At 38.7% G+C, this 24,479-nt stretch overlaps 1 protein-coding gene and 3 long non-coding RNA genes across 4 annotated transcripts; all 4 read left to right on the forward strand.

Moving 5' to 3' along the window:
* The first annotated feature begins 1,142 nt into the window (after positions 1-1,142).
* On the forward strand, positions 1,143-13,360 carry LOC115737172. Its single transcript, XR_007198547.1, has 3 exons — positions 1,143-1,744; positions 9,690-10,782; positions 13,270-13,360. It is a non-coding gene; the product is annotated as an uncharacterized LOC115737172 (long non-coding RNA).
* Positions 13,361-13,807: 447 nt separating this feature from the next.
* Positions 13,808-15,664, forward strand: LOC125312562 (disease resistance protein RUN1-like). The gene has a single exon (XM_048279676.1). The coding sequence runs from the start codon at positions 13,808-13,810 to the stop codon at positions 15,662-15,664; it is 1,857 nt and encodes a 618-aa protein (XP_048135633.1).
* An 879-nt stretch (positions 15,665-16,543) lies between these two features.
* Positions 16,544-20,579, forward strand: LOC125315195. The gene is made up of 3 exons (XR_007198549.1): positions 16,544-17,006; positions 17,143-17,268; positions 20,481-20,579. It is a non-coding gene; the product is annotated as an uncharacterized LOC125315195 (long non-coding RNA).
* Positions 20,580-20,960: 381 nt separating this feature from the next.
* Positions 20,961-21,973, forward strand: LOC115737165. Its single transcript, XR_007198548.1, has 3 exons — positions 20,961-21,352; positions 21,432-21,761; positions 21,931-21,973. It is a non-coding gene; the product is annotated as an uncharacterized LOC115737165 (long non-coding RNA).
* The last annotated feature ends 2,506 nt before the right edge of the window (positions 21,974-24,479 follow it).

Here is a 24,479-nt window from a genome sequence, read left to right on the forward strand (position 1 = left end):
AACTCAAAGAAGAAAAGTACTACTCACCCGATAAAGCCAAAATCCAACTACGTTGGTCACTCGAACCGACTCATCCGAATCCCTATCCAATATATAGAAAAACGGATCAAATGGAGTAACAAGTCATCCTAACGTATGACTTAGCTAAACTACACTTGTTAGTGACAAAACAACGATTATGCGTCAATGGAAACTTGTCCCTAACAGAGATTCAATGCTGTCTGCTATGGACAGCTCACGCACCAAAACCGTTAAGGCCATAACTTCCTCCATCGAACTCCGTTTCAAGCCATCTTACTGTCCACGCGAAGCTTGTTCAACGTACTACAAAAGTCTCAACATGGCCAACCTCAGCTGATAACTGGAAACTAACGAAATCAGGCCTCGAAGTTCACTGTTCGCGCTGTACTGTAGCGCATCAGAATTGAAAATCTTGTTCCAGACAAACCGTAGTGTCAAATTAAGATCCGTCAAATCCTACGCGTCCATAACATCCTAAAGTTTCTTTTTCAAGCAAAAACGCAGCCAATTGTCCATGAGATCATACACAGCAGCTCAGTTTCCCCAAAAATCCGAATTTTGCCCTAAATCCGAAAATCACTTCAATAGGAGGAAAGAGAGGTGCGAGCCCTTACCTAGAGCTGCGACACATAGTGGAATGAATTCGGCGAGGTGTTTGTGGCGGGTGGCGCGCGCACGTGACTCTTTTTTTTTTTTTTTCTTTTTCCCTTTCTCTTCTTTTCTTCCTTTCCTTTTTCTATTCTGGTCGTGCAGCTTAAAAGGGGTGGCTGACTGCCCTCTTTTACTTTTTTTCTTTCTTTTTTTTTTTTTTTAAATGGTGGGTCCACCACCTTGGTTGACCTGGTCAAAAAGGGCCAAATATTACATTGTAAGTGTATTGAAATTTTAACACCACTTGTCGTCTATAACCTTTGGCTTTCTATCTTTCCATAGCTTCTGCATCGTTTATTCCTCACATATTGTCTTCTTCCTGGGGGCAGGCATCTCGTTTTTCCTGAGAGGCGTTCTGGTTTTCTTCTCCAAAATGGATCGTCTCATTTTTGGGCATTCTTTTGCCGAGGTCGTGGCCTTGATCCTTCTCCCTGGGATCGCGTTCTATTTGTTGAGAAAAGAAAGCTAGCGTGCGCGGAGATGCAAAAGATTCTAATACTGACACATCTGCTTCGTCGACTACCCCGATGGGAACTAATTCCAGTGGATCTGGTTCAACTCCGACAGAAACTGCTGATGGTGCATCTAGTTCGTCGACCCCACCGTCTGGAGACTCCTACGAGGTGTTTTTGAGCTTTAGCGGTCGAGATACTCGACATGGCTTCACCGATCACCTATATCATGGGCTTGTCGATGCTAGGATCCATACTTTCAGAGACAATGAGAAGCTCGGCTGAGGCAAGAAGATCGGCGATGATCTTTTTGCGGCCATCAAGAACAGTAAGATCCTAATCCCCATTCTCTCCGTGAATTATGGTACGAGCAGTTGGTGCTTGAATGAATTGGTTCAAATAATAGAGTGCAAGAAAAATAACAAGGATACTATAGTGTTGCCTATATTGTACAAAGTGGAACCATCTGACGTGGGACATCTACTCGGGAGTTTTGGAGATGAATTTCGTAAGCGTGAGAAGCGTTTGTGTAAAAGGAAGGGTTTCGACTCAACGATATTGAAGAAATGGAAGGAAGCACTCGAGGAAGTCAGCTCCTTGAAAGGACACAACGCCACAGGGTAAAAATTTTCACCAAAACGTTCTCTTCTTTCTTTTGGTTTCGGTGGATGTTTACTAGCAGTATTCCTGCCTGCTTCATTTTCCTTTTTTTAAGGGTTTTTTTAATAAAGAAAAATCTCTAAAAGATCGTGTTAGCAGTAAAATCGGGTGATGCATGAGTTATCTTTTTCAAGAATTACTTTATTGATATTGACCAATCTAATTTTAGATTTTATTGTAAGGACCCAATTCGCTCCAGTAGTATAAGATTTTTCAGATGAATTTTTATTGTTATATCCAAATATTTTGTAACATTGTGCCCTTTTTTTTTTTTATTGTTTAAAGTATAAACTACGTTTCGGCCGAAGAAAAAAGTACAAACAACGTTAATCTTCAAGGCAAACTTTTCTAATTTCCAATTTATTTGAGATCAATAGTACAACTTGGTGGTGGTTCCAATTTGGAGCTCGTAACCTCATATACCATAATTCTTTATTTTCCCATTACATTTGTTAAATCATTAAAGTCGATAATTAGCTATTGCAATTATTTTTACAAAAGAAATATCTGATTGGTTATATATGATTATGGTAAATATAGAAAAAGGAAAAAAAAAGATTAACTTTATTATTTGTTAGTAACTTTTCAATGCATTTTCCTATCCTCAAGTTCAACACATAATTTTTGTCATATACACCTACAAAATTACTCTTCTACTTTCCAATAAAATCAATATTAGATTGACTAAATGTTGGCTACTATAAATCTCATTACGACTATCCTTAGATCACCATAGCTAGAAATAAAACGCTATATGGAGAAAGGAAAGAGTTTGTGCACCCGATTTCGAATTCATTATACTTCAAGCGGAATCGCAATGATCCGATGTTCTAGATCTTCTCCTCTACTACCCTCCGTATGACTGGTTCGATGAGTCGTCCCTTACTCTCTCTTTGAACTTTATGTGAGGTAATTTATGAATCCTTAAGGACTAGAGGAGAGACTGAAGCACTATTTATAGATTTTTTGGCTGGAGCCTCTCATCATGGGTAGGACTCAACTCAACCTACACTAGTCAAGCTCATATTAGACTAGTTAAAAATTCTTATATCCTACCTTATTATACCAACCCCGTAAACGGTAAATTAATCACGTAAAACGGTAATTACAATCTCAATTAATATAAGCCAACATTAAGAAAACCTTACATTCTCTCACTTGGACGAATATTAATTGAAATTGTATTATATATATGCGCATCTCTATCTTGGTCTACAGATTATTTTTAACAGTCAATCCGATTGCATAAAGTCTCAAGCATCGAATCATTGCAAGAATCAGATCGGTAGACACAGAGCCATCCATGGTCATAAGTGCTCTTAACTCCACCGATATGGATTCAATATAATAGTGTGACAATTGGATAACACCTCACAAAATAGTGATATCTTTATGTGTCATTCCCTTCGTCGATCACCATTCTCTCTCTTTTATGTGTCATGGAACCTAATATGGGAGAATATTTTTTATGATTCCAATGAACTTACATATGTTTTATCTTTATAGTTAACTGTATTTTATGTGTAACAAGACATATCCTTAAGGCTTGTAACTAAATGCCCCCGACTTTTACTCAAGGTTTACACATATCTTGAGATTTTCAATTGATATATGTATTCAACATCACCTTAATTATAAATGCTTTGTTGCATGTAATAGAGTTGATACATATCATGATGTAACAAATTGTAACAAATATAGATGTAAGCTTTATTAGAGCAAACACCAAAAATAGCTCCCACTGAACAACCGCATCCAATAATGTCGTTAAGCCCATGTTAATGACATGTCATTCAAATACACAAGGGCGATGACCTTTAATCGGTGAGTCTACAATCATATCATCTATGGAACTATGTTCTCCTTTGATGTCACCATTCTTAACTATTTCATTTATGGTCAAAAACTTGACCACTAAATACTTAGACCCCTTAAGACCTTTATTATTGTTAATAAACAACACCGTAGGGCTTTTGTTATAGTGCAACCGCATGGCCCTATCCATAATCAACTACGGTTAACTCCCCAATAAGCTTCCGAGGCCAAATAGCCCGAACAACAACCGAAAAGCATGCTATAAACTCCGCTTGCATTGTAAAGGATAATATCAATTTCTATTTCTCACTTTTTCATTATCTTGCATCGCTCGCTAACATAAAGATGTACCATATTGTCAACTTCTTGTCATCCTAATAACTAGTAAGGTCTAAATGCGAATACCCCGCTAGTTGCGGGTCTTTTACTTGTTTGTGAATCAACATGTATTTTATTGTCCTCCTTAAGTACCTTAAAACTTTCTTGGCAGCAACCCGGTGATCTTATCATGGATTTGACAGATATCTGCCTAGAAGTCCTATTGCAAAAGCAATGTTTGAGTTTTCTCAACATTCTTATGAGGGCACTATAACATATTCAATTTATCATCCTTGAGGACGGGAGCAATTCCTGGCTTGCAGTGATGTATACCGAATCTTTTCATAATACGATCAACATATGTCCTTTGAGACAAACTCAATATCCGATGAGAACGATCCTTATGGATCTCAATGCCTAGGAAAAAAGATAACTTACTGAGGCTCTTTATGTCAAAATATTTTGACAACATTCGCTTCGCCTTATGTAGTGATCCGAGATCACTGCTTGCAAGCAAGATATCGTCTATAGGAAGATAAAAATTTTCCCACTGAACTTGCAGTATATACACCGATTCACTTTATTTTCGACATAACCGAATGAAGTGATAACACTATGAAACTTCAAATATCAATGTCTAGAAACTTCGCTTGAGGCCATAAATAGACTCTTTTAATCTACCCATAAATTTACCCGAATCATTAGCTGCAAAGCCTTTGGGTTCCACCATATAGACTTTCTCATTAAGGTTTCCATTTAAAAAGACAATTTCAACATCCGTCTAGTGCAGCTCCTTGTGAAAATGAGCTACTAATGACATGGTTACTTTGAAAGAATCTCTAGAAGAGACTAGGAAAAAAGTTACTTTATAGTCTACTTCTTCTCTCTAATTAAAACCTTTGGCTACTAATCTAGCTTTAAACTCCTCAATCTTTCTTTTGGAGCCCCTTCAATCTTATACACCCATTTGCAACCAATGAGCTTCTAACCATTGGCAATTCAATAGGCTCCCAAACCCCATTATATTTCATAGATTGCATCTCGCCTCTTATCGCATCCAACCATAGATCCGATCGAGGACAAGAAACATCATAAGTTACTGAATTAACCACATAGCCAATATCGTAGTTATGCTCTCCCATATAAACTATATAGTCCGGCAGTATAGCTGGCTGTCTCTACCTAATAGATCTTCTAAGTGGAGCTACTTTAACCTTATCATGTACTTGTGGGGCTTAAGGAGCTTCATCAGTATTTGTCTAAACATCATGATCCCGAACCTCGGTAGGTTTATTCTATGATGTAGGAGGCTTCATGATTGTCTGTATAGGTAGAGAAAAAGGGCATAATATCCCCTCCATACCGTGAACCTCAATATTCTGTGAGCATCTTTTTCGATCTTGTTAAATTCCAAAAACTTAGCTGTTTGTGATTCCACAATTCTTGTACCTCCATTGGGATTATTAACTTAATATCCCTTCAAATGATCTGGGTAAAATATGAAGTAACACGGAGTAGTTCTAGAGTTCAACTTACTTAATGTTGGGTAATATAACTTCACCGCAGTAGGACAATCCCAAATCTTTAGATGGATTTATGTCTAGTCCATAACTCAAAAGAGTCAATGGAACGACTTTGATGGAAATACCGATTAGAAGGTAAAGAGCAGCTCGGAAAACTTCACCCCTAAGAGAACCATGTAAGTTCGTTCTGCTAATCATACTTCTCATCAAATCCATAAGAGTTCTTTACGCCTTTCGGCTACACCATTTTGTTCTAGACTCTTAGGCATAGTAAACTCAACTACTATCCCGGAATCTTTTAAGTATATGGTAAAAGGCTCTTTAAGCTGTCCAGCATTACTATGTCTACTATAATATTCACCATCTCGGTCCGATTTGATAACCTTTAAGACTTTTCTCAATTATTTCTCGACTTCAGTCCCAAAAATCTTGAACTTGTCAAGAGACTTAGACTTTTCCTTAATCAAGTACAAATAACCATATGGGGAAAGCCATCAATAGAGTTTTCTACATAAGGTTGTCGCATAGAGTTCAACGATATCGATATGAATGACCTCCAACAAATCAGAATTTCAGACCACAATTTTCTTTCTTAACTTAGTTATCTTACCTCTACAATAGTCTATGCAAATCTCTAGGTCACATTTATGAGCAGGTAGGATGTTAGCTATTATTAGCCTCCCACTCTCTCCTTGGAAAAGTGGCCAAGTCGTTTATGCCACAACTCATAAGACTGTTCTTTAGGTAGAGGTCTTTTGGAATCAACATTTTAGCTGTATAAGTACGTATATGTCATTGGAAGTTAAACACAATCTGTATAATCCATTGGACATATTGCAGCATCTAGCCTTATTTGACTCTAAAACACGAAAATACCGTTGCTCTTTATTACAAAAGAGTAACCACACATGTCCAAACATGATACGGAACTAAGTTCCATCTAAAGGAAGGTATAATAAGTGCATTCCTTAATATCAAATCAAAAATAGAATCTGAAATTAAAATGACGTCTCCCATTAATTCAACGTCAACTTTATTGTTGTTTCCTATGGTGAACTTTGATTCACCCCGATTTGGCTTCTTACATTTTATGAATCCCTATATGGTGAATACAACAAAATTGATTGCACCATTATCTAGCCTCCATGAACTAGATAGGGCTTCTGGTAGGTTGGATTCACAAACCAAAGCTGAAGAACCAATTCTTGTATGCTCACACTTAAACAACCAAGTTTTGTATTTCTTGCAGTATTTCTTTATGTGACATTTCTTCTTACAAAAGAAGTTGTGGTCACCATCCTTCTTAAAGAATGCTATCTTTGGACCCAAACCGTCAGAATGACCAATGGTTTCGGGAGTTCTTTATGAGTATGATTTTTAAACCTCTTACTTAAGGTGTCTACCATCCTTATGACGTTATCTTTAATCCCACTAGAACCATCAAACCTCATGTTGAAGAGTCCTTGCGGATGTATCGCAATCTCGGTATTAGATGAGTTACAATTCCTAATTTGCAAGGCTTCCATTATCTGTATAACAGTGTAGTTAGCTAGCAAACCACTTTCAAAGTGGTACTAAATAGATTGCTTCAGAGATGATGAACAAATCCGATTGCTCTTAACACGGACAACAAAATGTGCCTTCTCGGGTTCCGTCTTGTCGGAAGTAAAATCTGTCGACTTATCCTTATTAAGAGCATATGAACTTACGCCAGCCATATCCCAAATGTAAAATCCTCTACCCATTTATCAAAGTATGAACTAGTATGAATCTTAATCTTAATAGAGTTACCGTTTACAAAGAAGGTAACTGATTTAACAAGTAATGTATGCAATTAGCATTATGCGAGTACCGTGTAGCTTGGACTTATAAGTACACATCTTGAGGGTTAGATGCATCATCATATATTCACCTTTGGGGAGAATACATAACGTGACAGCCCACCATGAGAATATATTCCAACTTTTGTGAATCCACCACCTTTGGGTGTATGAACCACTAGGATTAGTCACTCCTCAACCAGATGCTGTATAAGTGACCCTCCGTGAATTAATATTATGTAACTTAAAACTGCATAAGTACATATCCTAAGAGTTACATACATTATCACATAATCACCTTTGGGCGGAATATATGACATGCGGTTGTGAACTCTCAACATAACAGCAGCCACGAGAATATATTCCAATCTTTGTGAATCATTACCTTTGGGTGTATGAATCACTATAATCAATCAATCCTCAACCATATACTGCACATTTATCCCTCCATGAACCAATACACAATCATCTCCTTTGAGAGTGTGACCACACATTAGAATAGGAGGCATCCCACCATAATATGAGATCGATATTTCTCAAACACAATCAAGTATACCACTTTGGTGGTCACAAACCAATTGAATCTTTGAAACTCTCACACACCAAGGATATAAACTTTATGTCTCACATTTGCTATATACAAGTAATTTTAGACTTTATTATAGGGGCACTTTATCCTAAAATCACAAGCGATACCTTTACCATTGCTCCATTCATTGATGCATGTTAAAACTTTATACATGCTAACACTTAATGATACTCTATACATCAAGTATGTGGTCATTACATGTGAGCTAGCCTTAGCATTTTCGAAACCATATGGAAATACAAGAAAAATGCCCAAAAATACACCTAAAAATACATGTCTATAAGGGTCTTTATGCATTTTTCTATCTTTAAAAACTTAAACATGCAAAATACGTAGACCACCAAATAGAGAATCTTCATACGAGCATGCTGATATCAAGATCGCCCCAAACGGAGCTCGGACGCGCCCACACGTGCCACTTGAAACGTTGGCACGTTGGGTTCACGCGCCGCACGTGCCAATCATGTGTTGGCAGATACTATCGGTCCGGAACAAGCCGGTCCAACCGGGACCTCCGATTCAATCATTAACCAGTTGAATTGATCAACAGCTTGACCGGGTCGAGTTGACCTAATCAACGGTCAAATAGGTCGGTCTAAACCCGAGTCGGGTCGGACTTGGTCAACAGGTCCGGTCAACGGACCCAGGCCGGGTAAATGCGCCCGCCCGACGCCGGGTGGTGCGGGGCATGCCTGCGGCCTCCTCCGGAGGCATACGAACACTCGAAACGCTCATCTACGCAATCATAATCCAAATATATGATCAAAATCAATTTTCACCAAATAAAATTTTCAAAAACGAGCATAAATTGAAAGTTCCAAATCTAGACTACGGAAGCTCTGATACCACATGTTGGCCACTATAAACCTCATTGCGGCTATCCCTAAATCACCATAGCTAGAAATAGAACGCTATAAGGAGAAAGGAAAGAGTTTGTACACACGATTTCGAATCAATTGTACTTCAAGTGGAATCGCAATGATCCGATATTCTAAATCTTCTCCTCTATTACCCTCCATATGACCGGCTCGATGAGTTGCCCCTTACTTTCTCTCCGAACTTTATATGAGGTGATTTCTAAATCCCTAAGGGCTAGAGGAGGGACTGGAGCGGTATTTATAGAGTTTTCAGGTGAGCTCTGTCATCACGAGCGGGGCTCAAATCAGCCCACACTAGCCGGACCTATATTGGACTAGTTAAGAATCCTTATATTTTCCCTTATTAGGCCAATCCCGTAAACGGTAAATTATTCCCGTAAAATAGTGATTACAATCTCAATTAATATAAGCCCATATTAGGAAAACCTTACATGAAAATCATAGAACATAGACAGTCAAATTGAAAATAACGTGCACATGTTATCTAGAAACACGCCTAGAATCTTGCAAGCGTGTTCGGTTGCACAAATAAGGAGAAAACCCCTCAATTGAATTCCTCTTGTATAACAAGTTATAACCTGTCTATCGAGTCGACAGTGACCTCTCGTAAGACTTTGGCTTATTGGATTTTTGCTTATTCAACCGCTCTAGAAAGTTTTCAAAGTCACATCCTCGTCATACGAAATATCTTTGGAAGCAACAAGTGTAAAAGTTAACATCAATCAATAACTGGTATAATATTCAAAATTCATTAGCGATACCTCAAGTTTCTTCCTGTTCAATACATAATGTTGGCCTAATAATGGTATGAGGCATTCCCAGTTTAGTCTTAGCATAGACGATAATATTTATTTTCTTAAGAGTTTTTCAATTTATGCCTAGTATTTACTACTCTATTCTTATTAAATTAGCAATATAGAATTATTGTTGCAATGTATTTGAACTCTTGTGACATTTGACAGGCCTGAAGGAGAATTGGTGAAATCGATTGTTCGAGAAGTCTTGAGAGAGCTGATTACAAAGTTTGAGTTGGCTATTCCCGAGAATTTGATCGGAATTGATAGTTATGTGAAGGATATTATGAAATTTGTAGCTAATAATTCTCGTGCCACCCTATTTGTTGGAATCCATGGAATGGGAGGCATTGGTAAGACAACTCTTGCTAAAACCATGTATAACTAGCTCTTGAATCAATTTGAGTATCATAGCTTCATTGCTGATGTTAGGGGAAAATATAAGAATGGCGTTGAACAATTGCAGAATAAGTTAATCCATGATATCTTGAAGAATGAAAGTCTAGTTCATGATAAGGATAAAGGGATTAAGCTCCTCTCATCCAAATTTGATGGCAAGAAAGTGCTGATACTCCTTGATGACGTGGGTGCTGATGATCACTTGAAGGATTTGGCCGGAAGTCATGATTGGTTTTCTTCGGGAAGTGTCATAATTATTACCACCAGAGATGAGAGTATTCTTGACAAAGCACATGTGGACTACAAACATGACCACCGGGTTCCGGATAAGGATAGTTCTTTGATTCTATTTAGTAGACATGCCTTTCGAAAGGACGCTCCTCCAAGTGAATTTCGGATACTCACCGATGAAGTTGTGTCCACCACCGGAAGGCTTCCCTTATCTGTTAAAGTTTTAGGTTCATTTTTGTGCGATAAACCGCGAGGAGTATGGGAAGATACGATAAAATAGTTAAGAAATGTCCCAGATAAGGAAGTGCAAAAAACGCTAAGGATAACGTATGATGCATTGGAGGATGAACAACAACATATATTTTTGGATATCGCTTGTTTTTTTATTGGCACTGATTTGAGAATAGCATCCTACATGTGGGACGCTTGCGGCTTTTACCCAAAGAAGGGGATTGTAGTATTGAGATTAATGTCGTTAATCAAAGTTGGAGAGAATCATGAGCTCAGAATGCATGATCAATTACGAGATCTTGGTCGGGAAATCGTCCGCCAGGAAGACAAGAAGAAGCCTTGGAATCGCAGCTGGTTATGGGACTCCAAGGAAGTCATGGAAGTGCTAGAGGAAGATGAGGTACCCGTTTCCTTTCTTTTGCTCTCTTAGTCCATGTTCTACTGTCAAAGTGACGTTGGTCCTCCACTAAGTGTTTGCTCTAGTGACCAGAGAACGTTCTAATGTTATTGTCCTCGTGCCTTTTTATTGAAGTGATTAGAAAGTAGGAGGTCGCTCTTTCTTAATAAGTATTGCAGCTTATTTGAGACTTTTCTTACATAAGTGTACAATATGAAGTTTTTTCCAAGAACGAGGTACTTTAAGATTTATTATATATTTTTTTTTTTGGTCCAAGACTTATTAGATACTTGAAAGGGTATTTTACATTGCAAAAATTTGACTTTATATAATTCATTGGGTTACGTCCTTGACACGTGCAACAAATTACTTGACTATGCCACTGTAAAAAATAACAGCTTTGGATACATAAATCATAAAATTCCAACCTCCAGGTGTTAGAATTAATACAATTGGAGTGTTTGTGGACTCATTTTTCATGAAATTTCAATCATTATACCATAATCGAGAATGGAAGGGTAATTTATTTTATGTTATATTAGATTAGGAATTACTGTTTTACCTAAATTAAGCGTACTTCATGCAATGACCATTAAAAAGATAAATGTCTTGCTTTTTTCCACATAAAAAGTCCCAGAGATAAGAATTCTAAAATTCTAGTTTGTATATAATTAAATATGTGATTGTATTGTATTTGTGAAATTAACCATAGTCTGTATAAAAAGTTATCTTCATGCGTTATCTAAAGTGCAATCAACTTTTATAATTAAAAAAAATGCCGCCTAGACTGGATCGATTATTTTTTCCTTATTTTTATTTCTTAAATGTACACATAGTAATTCGAAGGCTGTTTTTTTATTTCTTAAATGTAAACCTAATTTCTAGTTAATATATTAAAACTAAAGTCCATGTTGCTCACCCTTATTAATAATTCACTTTTGGACCACACGAAAACCGAACCGAAACAGTTGGTCCTGTCCCAGAATCAATCACCCCTAATTACATTTGCACCAAGTACGAAAGGTCGGGCTTGTTTTTGAGATTTGGCCATGAGTATTCTCAAACTCTGTCGACCAATTACGGAAGATTAAGAAATTACACATTTGAAGACAAAGAATCTTAATGGCAGATAGGATTTCTTTATATTTTAAGAGAGAAGTTAATCTGGGAAATGACTAATTTGAGCATGATTACTTCTGGAAGTTGCTTCCTTTTGTTATAGCTCCTCTTCTCTTAGATTCCTTTCCGGTGTTGAGATATAATTCCTTCTCCACTAATCATGTCATTCGCCATGAAATTTTGCACAACATTGTGGATTACAATAAACAGACATCTGGTTCCGAGAAATCGACATGGATTTAGAAATCCGTGAAATTTCGTGTACTACTTCTTAATTTCCCATGCATGAGTGATTTTGCTTGGTGAAAGCTTTCTCCACATTTGGATTAAAAATATTTCTAATCTATTCTGATGAAGAAATTATTCGTTCCATAGATTTAAAAATGGATTAGAAATAGTTGTTCTCCCAAAATCGGGAATAGGGCCCAAGGAACTCATAGCTATTCCATGAAGCCTAGACTAGCTTCAAATTTCATAATCCTAAATAACTTTGCATGTTTCATAATAAATTATTTTAAATTAAAGCAAAGTTATTCAATAACGATTGTTTATCATACTTGAAAATTTAAATTGACTTTTCATGCTAAAAATGATAGAGAGCATAAATATAATTTATATTTCAAGTTACTATTAATAAAATCAAAATCACATCGGAAATATAAATATAACTTCTATCACAATTGCTCATATTTAGTTATGAATCCAATGGCAAGACAAAAACGAGTACATATTATCTTAACTGTAAGCAGCAACGTCAAGTAATATACACGAAAAGTATACATAAGAAAAAGGGAAAAGAAATTGACTTCATAATTATTTTTCACAATTGTTACAATAACCACGTCTTTTATGTGATTATAGTTCATTTGGATATCTAATGTGAAAATTATAGAGAGAGAAAATATATTTCTATTAGAATTGATCAAATCAACTTTCGATTTTGCATTGTAATTTACTTAAATCCTGTGTATTGCTAACTAGTATAGTAATGAAACTACATTACAAGAAAGAAGAGCGTTAACAAGTTGTTAAGTTTTACATATGAGCCATTGGACCAAAGTGTAAAAATATGTTTATAATATGCATAAGAAACTATAAACTATTATTCAGAACAAAATAAAACACGAAATAAGAGAACATCATAATTTTCCTTAAGATCCCAGTACTTACGGCCAATTTCAAAATCTATGTAGACATCCTTCACTTTGTTAGCCTATACAGGTTATTGGTCAAGGGAAGGAATCGTATGTTCCCTTTGCTAGTCTCCAAAGACACCGATGCATGTTAATAGAGATATGAACAATGACATCAGATTTTCTTCAATTGTATATAAATAGTGTTGATGAATGTTATGTTGATTCTTACTTATAGGGAACAAGAAAGATTGAGGCCATTTCTTGCTCAAAATTCTCTTCTCATCAAGATGACAATATCCTCACCGGCGAACAATTCAAGGAATTAAAGAACCTGAGGTTCCTTGACGTGAGTGGGGGCACATCTTATTAGAGATTTTAAGAACCCAACTAAGAATTTAAAATGGCTTCGATGGAGGAATTGTCCCTCAACTTTTGAAGCAAACAATTTTGATGCAAAGGAATTAGTTGTACTCAATTTGTCCTCTAGCATGTTATCGGATACATGGCCAGGATGGAGTTCCATCAAGGTAAGGTAGAAGAACAAGTCTATTTTTCCGTTTCCTTTTCCTTTTGGTTGAATCATATTCACTCCGGGCTAACCTCTCCACGATTATAATATTCCTTATCGGGTGGCAAGGAAGCTAAAATATCTCGACCTTGAATGGTGTCCGTTCTTAAGAAGAACTTCCTTCCTCTCACATTTTGAGAATTTGGAGGTTCCGATCCTCACTCGGTGTCGGGAGATAGAGCAAATTGACTCTTCGATTGAAAAAATGAAGAGCCCGGTACGCTTGGACTTGAGGGAATGTGTGAAGCTCAAGAGGCTTCCAGCAGAAGTGGGTAAATTACAAGCACCGAAGCAACTCAATCTACGGTTTTCTGGAATAGAAGAATTACCAGAGAGCATAGGGGATCTGCAGAGTCTAGAAATTCTGGATATTCATTGCACTCGGATAAAAGAATTACCAAAGAGCATAGGGGATCTGCAGAATCTAGAAATTTTGGATATTAGTCGCACTCGGATAAAAGAATTACCCGATGGCATTGGAAGGCTGAAAAAGCTCCGAGATTTAAATGCTTCAAATTGCTGGGAACTGGGAGGAGTAATTCCAGAAGGCATCTACAATATTTCTTCCCTACAACGCCTTAATTTTGGTCATGCTTGCAACCTCCAATCGCTGTCGGCGCTTCCTTCCAGCCTAACATTTTTGCATGTCACCTGTCGAAGTCGCAGATTGCCTTCACTTTCCAACCTGACCCATCTCAAGGAGGTACGAATTGATGATTGCGAATTTCTAGAGTGCATCCGGGAGCAACCATCAACACAACCAGAAAGATGCCTACACGCTCCCTTTGAATTGGAAATCTTTGCAATCGGCATTTGCAAGCTCATGAAAACACCGCACGTTTTACAATTTAACCATATGAGGACATTAAGTGTCGAGGAGTGTGAAAATATACTTGAAATTCGAGGTCTTGACGAATTGCTTTATTTGGAAAGATTGTTCATCTCAGCTTGTCCTTCAATTGAGAGGCTGAACCTTCCAAAATCCAAGGATCTGAAGATATTCAAAGCTATAGACTGCGAAAGCTTGGTAGAAATTCAAGGCCTCAATGTGTTGGAGTCCTTGAAAGAGATAGATATCTCTTGGTGCGCTTCAATTGAGAGGCTGAACCTTTCAAAATCTAAGGGTCCGAAGATATTCCGAGCTACAAACCGCAAAAGCTTGGTTGAAATTCAAGGCCTCGATACGTTGGAGTCCTTGGAAGCGATATATATCTATGAGTGCGCTTCAATTGAGAGGCTGAACCTTTCAAAATCCAAGGGTCCGAAGATAGTCAAAGCTACGGACTGCGAAAGGTTGGTTGAAATTCAAGGCCTCGATACGTTGGAGTCCTTGGAAAAGATAGATATCTCTGAGTGCACTTCAATTGAGAGGCCGAACTTTTCAAAATCCAAGGGTCCGGAGATATTCAAAGCTGGATACTGCAAAAACTTGGTTGAAATTCAAGGCCTCGATACGTTGGAGTCCTTGAAAGAGATAAATATCTATAAGTGCGCTTCAATTGAGAGGCTGAACTTTTCAAAATCCAAGGGTTTGAAGATATTCAAAGCTGCAAACTGCAAAAGCTTGGTTGAAATTCAAGGCCTCGATACGTTGGAGTCCTTGAAAGAGATATATATCTATGGGTGCGCTTCAGTTGAGAGGCTGAACCTTTCAAAATCCAAGGGTCTGAAGATATTCAAAGCTGGATACCGCAAAAACTTGGTTGAAATTCAAGGCCTCGATACGTTGGAGTCCTTGGAAAATATAGCTATCTCTGAGTGTGCTTCAATTGAGAGGCTAAACTTTTCAAAATCTAAGGGTCTGAAGATATTCGAAGCTGGAGAATGCAAAAGCTTGGTTGAAATTCAAGGCCTTGATACGTTGGAGTCCTTGAAAGAGACAAATATCTATATGTGCGCATCAATTGGGAGGCCGAACCTTCCAAAATCCATGGGTTCGACGATGTTCAGAGCTACACGCTGCAAAAGGTTGGTTGAAATTCAATGCCTCAATGCGTTGGAGTCATTGAAAGAGCTATATATCAATGAGTGCGCTTCAATTGAGAGGCTGAACCTTTCATAATCCAAGGGTCCGAAGATGTTCAGAGTTACACGCTGCGAAAGGTTGGTTGAAATTCAAGGCCTCCATACGTTGTAGTCCTTGAAAGAGATATATATCTATAAGTGTGCTTCAATTGAGAGGTTGAACCTTTCAAAATCCAAGGGTCTGAAGATATTCAAAGCTATAGACTGCAAAAGCTTGGTCGAAATTCAAGGCCTTGATACGTTGGAGTCCTTGAAAGAGATATATCTGTGAGTGTGCTTCAATTGAGAGGCTGAACCTTTCAAAATCCAAGGGTCTAAAGATATTCAAAGCTACAAACCGCAAAAGCTTGGTGAAATTCAAGGCTCAATACGTTGGAGTCCTTGGAAGAGATAGCTGTCTCTAAGTGCGCTTCAATTGAGAGGCTAAACTTTTCAAAATCCAAGGGTCTGAAGATATTCAAAGCTACGGATTGTGAAAGGTTGGTTGAAATTCAAGGCCTCGATACGTTGGAGTCCTTGGAAAAGATAGATATCTATGGATGCGCTTCAATTGAGAGGCTGAACCTTCCAAAATCCAAGGGTCCGAAGATATTCAAAGCTAGAGACTGGGAAAGGTTGGTTGAAATTCAAGGCCTCGATATGTTGGAGTCCTTGAAAGAGATAGATATCTTTGGATGCGCTTCAATTGAGAGGCTGAACCTTCCAAAATCCAAGGTTTTGAAGAAGTTGTCTGCTGGATCTTGCAAAAAATTATTCGAAATTCAAGGTCTCGACGGGTTGGAGTTCTTGAAAGTGCTAAATCTGTCCGGATGCACTTCCTTTGGAAGGTTACCAAATAAATGTTGCTTTGCCACCTTGCATACGTTGGCAATCAACTATTGTGACAACCTTCATGATATTCAGGGCCTAGAGAGATTCCCATCCTGCACAAGTTTATGGATTGAGGATTGCAATTCCTTAGCAAACTTCCCAAACTTGTCAAATTTTCCTAAATTGATGGAATTGTACCTATCAAATTGCCATGGATTTCAGGAGATCCCATGGCTTGTGGAGTAAACTTCTCTTTTTTATATTGCTATCTCAGGATTTTCCTCGGTCGAGATCTTACCCGATTTGTCGTCATGTACCAACTTGTTCACTCTGGTTGTGCAAAATTGTGAGAAACTAACTGAGCTTCGGGGGCTTGAGAAATTGGAGCACCTAGGGATATTGGACATTTCTGGCTGCAATTCACTCAAGACAATACCAGAGTTACCTGGAATTCTGCTTTATCAAAATTATGAACAAAATCCACTTGACTCATATGAATTGATGATGGAATTTTCGGAAGACGACAGTGATCAGTCAGAATGTTGAGATGATCCATATATCCTTAGCAGGTAAGTTACCTTTTCTCTTTCGAGATCTATTGTCCAATTTTCCGATATATTTCCTGTTTGCTGTTTCTATTAGCAATGATGACCTTGTTATTAGTACTTCCTGGTTGAAAGTGTTAGTGTTCTTACTTGAATTCAGGGAATCCGAAGGAGATGTTCATGGAAGTTAATGTGTGTACTTTGGCAAAATGTTTCTGCTCATCATGCCAGTAAATGATATAGATCAAAAGGCCTTCTAAGTGCATCGTTTGCCATCAGTCTTCAGGTAAGATTCTTCATCCTATGCAGAAAAAAAAATGATTCTCCGCATTCGATTGATTCTGGAATTCCAGAATCGTTGAATAAAAACTGATGCATACAGGAATTTGATAGCATGCCAAAGGTAATCGCATAGGTCGAGAATTGCTCAATGAAGGACACTATGTGGAGTCCTTCTGATGCGACGTTTTAGTTTGCTCTGTGCACACCACGCAGTTCATGGCTGCATGTCTAAAGTACGCCTAAGAATGAATTAATAGGGTTGAGAAAAGGATAACAGAAGAAGGAGAATCTGAAAATGGATTCGAAGCATCGAGACAAGGCACGGAAATTACGAGCCAATTTGTGCTTCAAGCAAGTGCACAACTCAAAAATTGTCCATTGAAACAAAAGAAAACTGTGAGTTTCTTTTCATTCTGTGTTTCTAGTCTCTGTTTGTGTCATTATTTTCTCAGTTTACTTTCGTAAGTGGACAGGATTAACAGATAGTCAGATAAAGGGAAACCAATCCACTTGTCACAGAAAGGCATCCTAATAATGCCACCACTCAAAAGGTACTTTTAACCATACTTTTTAGTAACTGACTATCCATTTGAACGATTAAAAGAGCCATTTTAACCTGGGCATTGTTTGGTTATTAATAACATGGATGGGAAGGCAATCGAGTCATTCCTCCACTAAAAAATACCGACAATGCTGTGGTCAATGCTAAGAAGGTAGAAAGGGCATCTCGCATATTTATCGCTACAGTGGGATTGGAGGTACAACTTTTCGACAGTAAACAAATTTGTTGTGTAACGATTCGAGATTTGAATTGAACGCATGCATCTCTTTCGTCCAGCAACAAAAGGAAGACAGTATGAACAAGGAGCCAGAGAAATGGAAACGAGCAGTGGAGCATTTGAAGGACACTAGAAGTGTTGGATCAATAAGATCTCCAAGAAAGAGGAAAATCGACCGGGAATAGCTGTTGGAAGAGTTGGAAGTTGTAGTACCTTTTGTTGGTAAGATCAAGAGAAGGAGTGTGTTGTTTATATTTTCTGCAAGTGTTTTAAGATGTGGGAATGATGCTGTTAAGACCACAAGCATTCTGTGCAACAGTTTTTTTGTGTTTGGGAGTACGTCTGATAGTTGGAAAGAAGTGCAGTTGGCCTTATTTTTGCCTAATCTGTTGGTGTTAGAAGCTGGAGATTAATTTTCTTACCTAACAATTTCTACCAATGTTTATTCTGAAAAACAGCAATTACGCAAGAATGAAAATAGAAAATCCCGAAAAATCGGATATTTCCAAACAGACAAAATTCCATAGCACAATTCTAAAACAGGCATGGAAGAGAGGAACAAAGCAATCACATACCGACAGGTCCCCCCACAATCCTTGCAATTCTGAACCCCAAACTAAGACAAAAACGAGCATCTCAACATGGAAACGTTTATCTGGAAAAACCGAGTGACAGAAATCATTCCCAGTGGTGGATTAACAGAAATTGCAGAAAGCCATATCCAATGCAGCACCTCACACAAATGTGTCTCTAGACAAAATCAATGAACATGTCCATTGTCCACTCAAATATCTCCACAGATATGTGCCCAGGGCCATTCTCATGAACATCTGTAGAGCTCTGACAAGATGAAATTCACTGCTTATCGTCACTGCCCATGTCATATAGGACACCAGATGGATTCAAGGCCATTTCAATATCTGTTTCAACTTGCTGGATGTAGATAGCAGGACTGCGAAACGATAGCTCCATTCCATTATCATCATAATCATCTACTATGTGGACACCAGGAGTCGGAATGTTTTTCACTGATGCAGAACGGAAGTTCCGGTCGTAACACTCTTCATGCTTCTCCTAGAAAGAGCCCATTGCTTCTGTCTGAAAATTCGAGTGTCCACTCTTTCCCTCCTCGCCACATCATAGCATGTGTATACATGTTAGTGGACCCGGGCTGCAGAAACTGATGTGCTTTATGATAATATTTTGTGGTTCCTGAAACTTTTACTGCAAGGTTCCACTCATTCTCAACAAGTTCAACGACCACCTCTGCCCCACTCTCTCTCCATCCTCTGTCCCCCACTGTAATTAACAAGTTCGCAGGACAAGATAACGACTCCCAGTTTCTTTGAGAAACTCGGGCGACATCTGAGGCCCTCTTTTCATTGGGTCTCCTGATTCGTTCATGAAGAATTGTTCTCTGCTGCGGCTTTGAGCTTGAACCTGAAACCCCAGAAGGATATGAGTAAGTAACATGTTTTCGTGGCTTCTTTGGTCCATTGCCAAAACTATTTAGGGAACCATCAGATTTTGCATCTGACCAACCGCATGAGAAGTGTCCATAAAATGAACTACTTCTACTCCCATGCCATACGCTTCTTGGTGCTGTGGGATTTGGACTCGGGATGAGGCTGCCATTCATACCGCAAACCATATCAGTAGGCAGCAAACTGCGCAGCGATCCATCATCAACAGGCTTTTCGCTCTCATTATAATGGGGAATATCTATCTTAATACCATTCAAAGAAGGACAAGCACCATTTGTGATCCTCTGCAAAGGACTTGACTTTTTTTTTCTGATGTTGCGTAATTTCCTTGCCCTTCCTGCATCTGCCCAACCTCATCACCATCTACAGCACTAGCAATGCGAATCGTGCCAGTGTGAAGATTACCACTTTGGTTATCCTGAGCGGTCCTCGTATCTACACCCTTGCAAACAAGCGGCTCAACAGCCTGATCATCTTTAGCACAACGCAAGTAGTGACTCTCTTGATGGAGCTTCTCAGCTAGTGTGGAATCCCATATCCTTCTTTGAGCAGTTATCTATGGCGATGTTAGGTTGCACCAAAATGCTTGCATTTTCTGCACTTTTCTCCTGATTAAGCTCCGCAAACTAATTTTGGATGCGCTATGATTCATAAGAAGCTTCAGGTGCAAGCTCAGAAAGAAAGTAGGAGCATCGGTAAAGGGGAGAGTAAACAGAGGAAGCTTCATGTACTCTACATCAGAACCCGAAGAATTTGCCCCATTATCGTCACCATTACCTCTAGATACACCCGAGGGCCAAATTGCTTCTCCGGTCATCTTCTGTAGACCCTGATCCGTTAACCCCAAGACAATTAATACTGGTTTTGCACAAGTAACAACCACAATACTGCCAAAGGTAATCATTTATGTCAAGAAATGCTAAATGAATAGGATCTCGATGTTTAAGGATCAGGAGCTTTCAAAAGGCACTTCTAAAAGGAAAAAAAGTCACTTAAGGATCAGGAGCTCGATGTTTATTGGACTTCTCCGAATGCTGACAATGTATCCTTGGAAAGGCAGAGGATGCTTTCCTATTTTTATCCCACATTGTGGTAATTACAATCGACAGAACCATCGCAGAACTGAAACCGTCCGTTAGGAGGTTTTTTAAATACTGAAAGTCTAGCCAATTAGTTTGATATGGTGCCCAATAATTTGGATGACTGCATTTCAATTTGGTACCACAATTGGCACTGCATGGAGGTCTTTTGGAGTCCTCATTGAAAGAGAGTTGTTTGTGATTCAGGTTATGGTCATCATGCTAAAGAGGAAGCTATTCGATGATTGGCTGCTAAACTTTGTTGGGTCAATAAAGAACTCAGAGGTTCTTACTTTGTTAAGCTATTGTCATATTTTCTGTCAGAACGATAGAGGTTGCTGCTGATACCAAACTTGAAAATGTTTCTGGTGTGAAGAACATGGTCGCCAGAGTCCAGTAATCCTACGAATTGCCTGTGTTTTTTTCTCTTTTTTTCTCCTTGAAATGTTGTCTGTCGAATACAGCTTCCTTTGTATCAAATTGGATACTATGTGAGGTGACAGTAGGTCTAATAATCAGTTCTCTCATTTGGCATCAGCTAATAAGGTGCACCGTTCACTCATTTGGCCTTCCAGTGATAGAGAACCTTTGGGGGCACCAACGCCTCGGATTATGCCTGGTAGGCCTAAATAGGAAAGGATAACAGAGGAAGAATCTACAAATGGATAAGTATAGAAATCACATGCCATTTGTGCTTCAAGAGAGGCCACGACTCAAGAAATTGTCCATTGAAACAAGAGAAAAGGGTAGGGTTCATTCATTATGTGTTTCTCGTCTCTGTTTGCGTCATTCTTTTTTTCTGACTTTATTTTCTTAAGTGAACAGGATGGAGAGATAGTCAGACAAAGAGAAACCAACCAACTTGTCACCGAGATGCATCATAAGGATGCCACCACGCAAAGGTACTTTTAACCTTACTGTTAAGAAACATAGTATGCACTTGAATGATTACAAGAGCCATATTAACTTGAGCATTTTTTGGTTCTTAATAGCCTGGATGGGCAGGCACTCGAGTCATTTATCTACCGAGAGCTATCAACAATGTTGTGGTCAATGCTATGAAGGTGGATTGCGCATCTCACATATTTATCACTTCAGTGGGATTAGAGGATCAGCTTTATGGAAGTAAACGGGTTGTTATGTAAAGATTTGAAAGTACGCATCTCTCTCGTCAAGCAGCAAAAGGAAACAGTATGAATAAGAAGCGAGAGAAACAGAAAGAGGATGAAACTTGTCCCCCAATTATGTCGGTGAATGAAGGACATTGGAAGTGGTGGATCAACAGGATCTCCGAAAAAAAGGGTAAATCGACCGGCAGTAGCAGTTTTTTGAAAGTACGCATCTCTCTCGTCAAGCTGCAAAAGGAAACAGTATGAATAAGAAGCGAGAGAAACAGAAAGAGGATGAAACTTGTCCCCCAATTACATCGGTGAATGAAGGACATTGGAAGTGGTGGATCAACAGGATCTCCGAAAAAAAGGGTAAATCGACCAGCAATAGCAGTTTAAAGAGTTGGAAGTCTAATATGTTTTAGAACCTTTCGATGGTATGATACTCTTCAATTTAAGATCAAGATATGGAGTTTGCTGTATATATTTTCTCCGAGTGTTTAAGATGTGGGCATCAACAGCCTTTTATGCTTGGGAGTACGTTTGATATTCGAACGGAAGTGCAGTTGCTCCTTATGTTTGCCTAATCTTTTGGTGTTATAGACAATGCTCTATCCCCATTCCCCGATAACGAGCCAAGCTTGTTTAGAGGTTGTAGGACATTAATTTTTCTTACCTAACAGTTTCAACAGATTTTCATTCTAAAGTGCTTCAGTTTTCATTGCAAAACTCCTGCAATTTCATAAATGATAAATCATGAATCAAAGGATCAGACTAACATCTACATGAATACTTAGCCGTCTGGTCGGGGTAGCTTTGACTTTCCTGGGCCTGTACCATAAACAGAGATACTGCAATATATCTTTCTTCGGGGTTCTTGCTCTGATTCTTTGTGTTTCCAGACTTACTAATTTCAGGGGACTTTTACTCTTAATGTCCCACCCTTTTTTATTTCTTTTGGGACTCGAATTGTTGATAACTCGTCCTCTTACTAGCAAAAAAAAAAGAACTCTAGACTAATTAACTGAGCTAGGGTGATTCTACGGTCCTTGAAAAGACTTTCCGATCGTTCGGATGTCATGCAGCTGTCTCGAAATAACAACAAAGAGTACATTACATGTGGCGTTCACAACTAGGGAATGTTCTATAACCGATCCTGTTTCGGTCGGGACGGTTCTTTTCTGCCAGTATCATGGAAAAACAAATGTCTTGTTCATATCGGGGATATCAACTGTGACATTTGAATCGTCGTGCGATTGAAGAACGAATTGCTTCTTTTCATTACTAAAGCAAAAATATCCCTAGAGCATGGCATTAGTCAAGAATGACGAATCTCTCCAACGAGATAAATCGAGCCACTCACCAGAAACTTTGCAGCACAAATCTTTTCATACGGTTTGATGTACTTTGTGAGCTTGGGTCACTGATCCACAACTGACACTTTTTAATTACAGATGGAGTTAATTTTGCTAGCCCCTGCAGTTTGGCCAACTGAGAGGAAAATATGCCGGAAGCTGAAGGTACATCGCCTGAGTTAATTGTGCAGCCAAAAGCTTTAATAAATTAATAATCTCTTCCTTTTCCATTAGAACGCCTCAATTGAGTTCTTGACTGGCGCAAGACAGTTACGAAGTTGTACTGTTACATCGAATTGCAGGAAAATGGGCATAGTCCTAGCACTTCGGAGAAGGAGAGCACTGGGAAAGCAATTCCGGAGGATTACGGTCCAATTGATCCGGTTCCAAACTCAAAGGCGTCGCTAGGGCCCAGTCCGATTAACCACGGCACTCCTCTTATGCCATTCATACCAATGCCTGCCCGGATATAGTTTGTTCCGGACTACAAGGAATCAACTGATCAAGACATAAAATGCCTCATTATCCACTGCGGGATGCCTTGGAGTTCCTCAATGCTGCGCTTCGGTTATTAAGTGGGGATTTTTCAGATCTACTTATTACAATGATTCCTTCTGCTGAAGCACTGCTGTTGGGAGCTGTTCGACATGGATGGACGGTCATGTTGCCGATATCATATGGTCTTGAGCCTTCGTGTAAGAAATCGATGTTGAAGTGTCTCCTTGCTTATCTCTGCAGGTGCTTCATAGCTGGCTTCTAGGCAGTTGGTAGTCTTAGCAGAGTCGAACAAAAATGGATGAACTAGCTATTGAACATCCTGGGTTTCCATCAGTTTGATGCAGGAAAGCTTCAGCAAGTCTTATATAAAGAAGTCAGGCAGACAATGAGCTTAATTCCCGTCAACTTTCAGTTGATATTGTTGGATTTTATGGGGTGTACGGTAAGTACCGTGGTTCGCCCATGTAGGTTACCACACCCCTTATAATACTAGATAACTGCTAAAGGCAGTTACTCATTTTTTGAACGTGAATAAGAATCACGTTTCTTTGTTCTGTTGGTAGAGTCGCTTTAGACGCTCAATGAACAAGGAAAGAAGAAAACCTCAATAAATCTCTCTCGATCGTCAAACGGACGAAGGACTCTCTCGAGGCTGCATTGTGTACATTTAATCTGTGAAAATCCGAGGTGCATTCGTTACGTGATGCATTTCTCCGATCGGTGATTCAAGATTGATTCTAGGGCTTGTTGATTCAGAGTAATTCCGCTGCGTATGTTTATGGGATCCGTTCCCATCATTGGTATCAGAGCCTTTGTTCTTGAATTCTGATTTTGTCTATATTTGTAGTTGAATTATCTGTTTTCTAGTGATTTTTTGTGGGATTTTTTGGAAGAATTGTAAATTGGGACTA

Source organism: Rhodamnia argentea, chromosome 5 (assembly GCF_020921035.1).
Source record: "Rhodamnia argentea isolate NSW1041297 chromosome 5, ASM2092103v1, whole genome shotgun sequence".
In the NCBI taxonomy this organism is placed as follows: Eukaryota; Viridiplantae; Streptophyta; class Magnoliopsida; order Myrtales; family Myrtaceae; genus Rhodamnia; species Rhodamnia argentea.